General features: G+C 46.8%; 1 protein-coding gene across 1 annotated transcript in view; it reads left to right on the top strand. All coding sequences in view use genetic code 11, as the record gives it.

Annotated features, from left to right (window-relative positions):
- Positions 1 to 243: 243 nt before the first annotated feature.
- EGR_03018 (DNA-directed RNA polymerase I subunit RPA1) overlaps positions 244 to 7,561 on the top strand; it is a gene marked incomplete at both ends in the record, with an annotated part of 7,994 nt that continues 676 nt past the window's right edge. Inside the window, 11 exons of the mRNA XM_024492267.1 lie at positions 244 to 462; positions 539 to 802; positions 1,444 to 1,680; positions 2,497 to 2,751; positions 3,710 to 3,938; positions 4,087 to 4,328; positions 4,947 to 5,352; positions 5,450 to 5,610; positions 5,941 to 6,140; positions 6,324 to 6,408; positions 7,249 to 7,521. Coding sequence (XP_024353462.1) covers positions 244 to 462; positions 539 to 802; positions 1,444 to 1,680; positions 2,497 to 2,751; positions 3,710 to 3,938; positions 4,087 to 4,328; positions 4,947 to 5,352; positions 5,450 to 5,610; positions 5,941 to 6,140; positions 6,324 to 6,408; positions 7,249 to 7,521 — 2,571 coding nt within the window. The remainder of the gene's footprint in view (positions 463 to 538; positions 803 to 1,443; positions 1,681 to 2,496; positions 2,752 to 3,709; positions 3,939 to 4,086; positions 4,329 to 4,946; positions 5,353 to 5,449; positions 5,611 to 5,940; positions 6,141 to 6,323; positions 6,409 to 7,248; positions 7,522 to 7,561) is intronic.

The following is a 7,561-nucleotide window of genomic DNA, read 5'->3' on the forward strand; positions in this document are numbered from 1 at the left end:
TACAATACAAAAAATATGTAAATTCCAAAATTAAAAGACCAAAGAATTTTAGATCAAAAAAGTTCAAATTTTGTCAAGTGCTTGCGTTAAAAAAAAAAATAAAAAACTATTCAATAAAATACTAACGATTCGCCAGGGAGCAGTATGGTTTCGGGAATGCAATGATTGAATGGACTTTCGTGGAATTACTTTCTGCGTTTTCTACCAACTATTCCTTATGTGCTTGTTAGTACTTTTCGTATCATGGTGTCGTGTTTCACACAGCGGCTTGTCTTCTCTACCAATTTGCACCCTTCTACCGTAGAGTTGGTGCGAGATATGCTGCGTTGTGTTTGGATGCAGGATTCGGCCATTCTTCGAATCGTTCTCCCCTTCTTGCATTCTGCATCGGCGAAATTTCACCACCCAACTGACGTGTGTTTTATGGATGTGATGCCTGTCTCACCGACCATGTGCCGATGGGTAAGTTTGTGTGTGTGCGTGTGAATGTGTGCTCGGTAAGCTCAGAAAGTGGACTTGGGTTTTGTTGTGTTCTTAGCCTCGTATGATTGGTCGTCAGGCGTTCGAACACCCGGCCACCGCAATCTATTCTCGGGTCATCAAACGAGCAGCTGCACTGCGTCAGATTGCCGAGTACACAAGGGAGAACAACTTAGTTACTCCGCAGGGTCTTCCCAAGACCTCGGGTGGAGGTCTGCTCGCGAAGCAGTCGCAACAGGTTCAGCAAACGGAGAACGGTTCAATTGGCCACAACATAACTCCAGGTCTCATGACTGCCGAGCGCGCTGCTGCAGCACTTCAAGTGAGCCTACCACTGCTAACATCTTGTTGTCTTTCATCTCTTCACCTCTCGTAGGCGGGTTTTGCTCACTGGTACCGTTTGTCATAATGAATGCAAGGTCCCTCCACACATTGGGCAATTTTAAGACCCGTTGTACAACAATGTGGATCCTGTTCATAATGCTTATGCCTGCATTCTGTATGCCACTCGAAGTGGCAAATCTGCGCTTTATCGCAATCGCTCTGACAGCAAGGAAGGAAAGATCCTACTTATAAGCAATTAGTAAGTAGCTTTCCAAACAGCATCGGACGAAGGTTTCGATGGAGGAATTGAAAAACACGTATCATTTATCCTGAGTTGCAATTAGCACTAGATGGTAACGTTCCAATCCCTTTTCGACTTTACTAGCGAGACCGTAGTTGTTGGTTTATGTGAGTTTGTACTATGAAGTGGGCATAACTGTCGTGAGATGCATTTGTCTATGGTAAATGCACTCGGTATTGCTACTTGCGGCGTTTTGTGGGGCTGAACCGTTTTGTGCTAGGATCGTAGATGTATGCTATTTAAAGTGAATGAAAGGATGTTAGTGATCAGCAAGAATTAGTCCGACTACGTTTCTTTCAATAAGGCGTCTCGTATATTTGCACTGCATCAATGTTTAGGCCTCGGTAATCTTTTTGCAAGCCGCAGTGAACGCGGTATTCGATGTGAATACGAGTGTGCTACCGACTGGGTTCGAGCCGCGTCTCCGTAGGTCTGGTGACAGTGTGCAACTACCGGGGTTGAGGCAACGTTTGGAGAAGAAGGAGGGTCTGTTCCGCATGTACATGATGGGCAAGCGTGTCAACTACGCCTGCCGCTCCGTCATCAGTCCCGACCCCAATCTCCGAGTATTTGAGGTAACTTCGTGTCCCGAGTGCACATACCATTACCTTGCACTCCAATTATGGGTGGAATTGTCCTCCTCACCGGATAACTTTTGCCATCTCTGTTTCCACGCTTAATTAACCTCAAGAAATAAGGCAAAATAGCTATGGACTACGGTCCTCCGGATTACTGGGAAGTTAGTGCATTGTAATTTCGCAACAAAATGGTAGTGCTTTTTTCCACATTAGAGTCTTAACATTTTCAAATGCAATATTGCTTCGCCTTTTATAGAGTGGACTCTGAAAGCAGCTTGATTGGTGCGTACAGAGGATATGTGTAAGCCATCGAGCAGAATCTTTTGCAAACGATTAGTATGCTCTCCCATCAAACAAGGGTTGAACTCTTGGAGGAGTTGAAGTTCTCAGTGCTCTTATCCAAGTGGTTAGGTTTCGTGAACTGCTCAGTGTTTACACTGTGGTAATCGGGATGGTTTCCTTTGTGTTGTGGTGATTCCAATTTTGATGCCCTCCACCCCCTGACTCGTGGAAATATGGACGTTTGGAATAGTTACAGAGACGGCCGGTTAAGTAGGAATAAATTGTGGTAAGCGATATCAGTCACGCAACGCACAGCTGGCTATGCATTAAGAGGATTACGGTGATTATCTTGAACACGAATGGGTATTTGCATGACAACCACCTCTTCGTCTTGGATGGAAGATATAGAGCAGTTCATGTAAGGTCTCTTAGCGGTATCTGTCCCAATCTAAAAGAGCCTTCACCCAAAAGCCTGGCGATTGGAGGGATTAGTCGACACTGATGCGTCGATTTGGCGCTTTCTTCGCTAAGGTGGGAGTGCCTCTTTTCATTGCCCACAAACTCACATTCCCGGAGCCGGTGACGGCAGAGAACATATCCAAGCTGCGCAAGCTCGTGAAAGCGGGCCCTGATGTGTACCCGGGTGCCAAGTTGGTGCAGATGGCCGATGGATCGAAGCAGATAATTCCACCGGGCAACTCTGAGACTGCTTTCACGCGTCGACTCGCTATTTCCAAGCGCCTCGCTGTTCCGCATCCCGAACTGCACGGTGGAATGCCTATGGTTGTGAGTGCTTTCTCATCCTTTCCTCCCCAACTCCCCCTCCTTAGTCTACCTCTCCAACGGGCAAAAATTAGAATTCCCTTTTTTTTTCAGGCAGCACAGTAGAAGATGGTCAAAACATGCTTTGAACGATGGAACGAATATTGCCCATTGCGATTTCTCACCGTTTGTCAAGTCTATTTACGAATGAGGTCCTGGTAATTGTGCAAGTATCAATTAGCATCATCAACTCCAGTTGGATATGTGTATGCATTAGGAGGTACTTTGTACCGGTGCAGACCTTGAGTGCCATTCCAAGTAGACCTCAGTCTACTTGTTTTGAAGTGTCGAAGGAAATCAGTGAAAATTGAGTTGTCCCTTGTGTAGCGTCCTGAGTTTTTTGTGAAATCGTAAGAAGTCATAGTGCTATGGCAGAAATAGTCTTACTGGCGTGCAGGAGGGCTGAAAGGCTACTGGTCCGATTTGGCCCTACCCGGAGACATGCCAGTGGGTGGAGGTACACTCCTCGGGGACGTAATTACTCACATAGCCAACCGTGGGGTTAAGCGCTGTGAAAATATTACGCCTTCTTCGTTGGCATGTAGCGCTTAATTGCTGGCTTGCAATGACACTTTTTACGGTGAAACGGTCAACTTTATTGGACGTTAGCAGCACTGTTTAACGTTGAAAAAGCTCATTTGCAGGAGTACCCTGCACAAAAAGTCATTACATTGTTGGCGCTAATAGCTTGACCGAGTAGTTATTTGGCGAATGCTTTTATTCGCGAAGCACTGGAGTAGGTATATTGCAGTACTGCATTGAACAGGAAGTCGCCAAATGTATTGTTCCAGTTTGTATTAACCAGTTCCCTCAATTTTCATTCGCATAGGACGTATTCTAGTTGTTGAAATTCGTCAAATTTAGTTCCAATTGTTCTTGTATCGTATCGAAATGCTCACAATACTCGAAACTACTTTAACAGGTGCATCGTCATCTGGAGGATGGTGATTTCTTGGTAATGAATCGCCAGCCCACCCTCCATAAGCCCTCCATGCAGGCTCACAGGGTGCGCACCATTCGTGCTCCCGGTGCCAAAACTCTACGTCTGCACTACGCCATCTGCAAGGCTTACAACGCCGACTTCGACGGTGACGAAATGAACGGGCATTTCCCCCAAACCTACCAGGCTAAAGCCGAAATGGCACATTTGGGTAGGCTGTTTTGCCGTCTGTACGGGTCAAATTTGACATTAAAGTCCAGTTTAGGATAGAGTCACCTGCGTTTCAGTGCTGTCACTCTTGATCAAATTGCTGCCTTCAATTGGAGGTCCTTCTCAACTCTTTTTTTGGCAAATATTAGCCGCCGTGCCCTACCAGTACCTGACGCCGAAAGACGGCTCTCCTTTGGGTGGTCTCATCCAGGACCACGTCATTGCTACAGTGAAGTTGACCATTCGTGATTGCTTCTTCGACGAGGACGAGTACCTTGATCTCGTCTACAATGGCCTCTACGCTTCTGTCGCTGAGGATGGCTGTGTTCCCGATGCCATTCTCCTACCCCCGGCTATTCTCAAACCGAACCGTCTGTGGACCGGAAAACAGGTCAGGTCATTTAAAAAGTATCCTGCTTTCAACTGTTCATCTTTCGCACTCAATCCAAATCAAGATGTCTTTTGAGTTTGCAAGCCAGGCAAGCTGAATTACACACCAAATGCTTTGAACTTGTAGTCGAAGTCTCTTTTGTAATGGCTGAAAGACTCGAAAAGTGCATCAATTTAAATGTCTCTTCCGGGAGGGAAGCTGTTGCTGCGATAAGCTACTGAGTTTGCAAGAAGAGTAGCTAATAGCTCACCATTTATTCGGGTGTTTTTTTGATGGAGATGGTATTGGCGTCCATTGTCATTTGTAATTGTGGGTGGCTCTTATGAAACGCCTTGTTAATTTACACTGTTAATCATATATTTAATCAACTACCTCGTGATGAACTTTCACTCCTTGTAACTAGATCATTCGGAATCATTGCGGATTAGTTTTTAGTCAAGACAGGCGTGGTAGTTTATGATTGGGAATTCGGTTTGTTGTATCTGTGAGCATTGCTTTTATTCATTCAAAACGCAATGCGTAAGATGGTGGATTATCGATGGCGTGGAGCATCCTCGTTCCCGAGGTACTGCGGCAGCGAAGTGGGTAGTTGTGAATTCCTGCCTTACCTTTATCCAGGTGGTGTCCACATTGCTCATGAATATCGTGCCTGTGGGACTGCCACAGCTCAACGCGTGCCTAGAGGGAAGACGCACAAAGGTAGAGCTGTGGGCGGGCGCACCGTTCGCGATTGCGCGCGTCCTCTCTGACGTCGACCTCGTGATCGTGGGGGGCTATGTCGCCTCTGGCCTCCTTGACAAGGCTCACATTGGTTCGGCCTCGGGGGGTCTGGTGCACTGCTTCTACGAGGCCTACGGACCCTATGCCGCCTCACAGCTCCTCTCCGGCATCTCGCGCGTGGCCGATCGCTTTCTCAAAATCACAAGCTTCTCCATGTCCCTCGCCGACATAATGCTCAGCGAGAAGGCGGACAAAGATAGGCGCAGGCGCTTCAAGGTTGGCTCTCGTGTCCTTCTGCATGCCCGTGATAGTCCACTTGCGTTCCCACGAGCTGTTATGTGATTACAAGAGCAGTCACACTAGTGTCAACTAATCAAAATGACATGATTGTTGTGCATCAGATGGGATGGGAGGTCAGCACGAACTGTCTTCGAAATTGCGACTGTGCTATGCAACACGCCATCCCCGCGGAAGTTGCGTACTTTGCACCACCGAGGCAACCACTTTTGTATTTCAGAAAATCTACGATAGTGTTGAAGGTAGTAGAAATGTCCCCAATAAAGTGAGTGTAATAGAATGACTGAGGGAGTGTTTACTACTTCCCACGCTACACCTAGTGCATGTGTTGGACAGGAAAAAGTAAAGCGTTGACTTATTCTTTTCGGTTTTCAATGAGACTGGAAATGCAAACCTGTTGCCTATTTGGGACAATTTGAACATGTATGTAGAGTGAAGCCGTGCTGCTTTCATCTATTTCATGCACTATCTATTGACAGTTTTTTTTCTGAGGAGTCATTAGATTGGCCCACTAGCAGACGATTTGGGTGGCAAAAAGTTTTTGGAATCGCATCACGAGTTTTCAATCCAGTTTTACTATCTGCACTTTTGAAAGGGAATGCAAACCCTCGGTTTGTGTGCCTTCGCTGATGCCTTCGGCCTGACCGCGGACACGTTGACGGAGGAGAATGTGAAGCACCTCTATAGGATGGCTCACTTTGCACCGAAGACAGACGAGGTGCTCGGTGGCAAAATGGCTGCTCTTGACTGTGCTGTAAAGGACAGGATCAAACACTCCCAAGATGCTGTCTGCGAGTAAGTTCTGCGCTTTGGTTTGCAGTTCAATCCTCCTCGATGGTGGCTGGTTAATCCAAGCTCCCACTACGCAGCCGACGCTTTGTTTCTTTGTAATAAATACTACTTTGAGTGATGTTTGCACTTTTAAGCTCCAACCTTGAACAGTTCACCTCCAATACACTGACCGCATCTTCTTTTAAGCGCTGCCATTCCGTCGGGTCTTTATATACCCTTCCCAGCCAACGCATTGCAACTGATGGTTCATGTCGGTGCCAAAGGTGGAATAGTAAGCTTTCTTTAACATTTCCATTCATACCATTGCACTGTCTGATCCGCTCGATACAGGAAGTTGATTTCGCCCCCAAATTTTCATTTTGTAGCCAAGTTTCGTAATTCACGCCGTTAAATGAATCCTTCGACTTTCACGTGTTTTAAAGCCACTTTCCATGCAAACGCATAACACCATCATCGAGGCAGTCTTGTTTCGGAGCACGTAATGTATGCAATTGTTGCAGTTATGTGCCTCAATGGAGCTTATTACTATTTCAGACGTCGTTGGTATTCCTACCTCGTACTTGATTCTCCAACCTTACGAGCTAGTGTTAATCCCTCTCCTGTTGGTTCATGCACTTGTCCATCGTTTATGCTATACGTGCTGCCCGACGTCGGTAGTGAGACAGAGTGACTGCTTCTCTCCTCAAGTATGATTGGACTACTTTCTCCTCACCTTTTGCCTCATTTCGCTCTGCAACTATTACCATTATAAGGAGGAAGCACCACTCACTATTTCCCTGCTCTAATTTCTCACCACAGATGGTAGCAATGAGCCTTCACAAAAGCTTTCACCGCCTTGCACTATTTGAAGGCATTTCGTAGAAAGTCTCACATGCCCTAATTGCATGATGCATTTCTACTACATTGATCAATCAGTTGACTTCATTGCACCTTCCAAAAATCTCCTAGCGATATTTGGGGTTTGGTGCTGGAATAATTGATACCGAATTTTGCCACGTAGTTGCTGATATTGAAGTGAAATTGGTCAACTGTTGCATTATTCCTCGTTCGGTCTGGGTAATGCTGACTCGCCCCTTGAGTGTGAGGTCTTCTACCGACTGGATTTCTGTAGGTCAACGCACAACAGATGTCAGTGGCCCTGGGTCAGATAGAGTTGGAGGGTCGTCGGGTGCCCCTCATGCTGAGTGGTCGCTCTCTGCCTTCCTTTCCGCCCTATGACGTGCGTCCGCGCGCCGGTGGCATGTGTACCCACCGCTTCCTCACCTCGATGCCTGCGCAAGAGCTGTTTTTCCACTCCATGGCTGGTCGGGACGGTCTCATCGACACAGCGTGCAAGACCTCTCGCTCCGGCTACCTTCAGCGCTCCCTCATCAAACACCTCGAAGTGAGCTTCCTTGCTAAACAATATTCCTCCATCCCACCCT

The sequence above is a fragment of the Echinococcus granulosus genome (assembly GCF_000524195.1).
Source record: "Echinococcus granulosus chromosome Unknown EG_S00014, whole genome shotgun sequence".
Taxonomy (NCBI): domain Eukaryota; kingdom Metazoa; phylum Platyhelminthes; class Cestoda; order Cyclophyllidea; family Taeniidae; genus Echinococcus; species Echinococcus granulosus.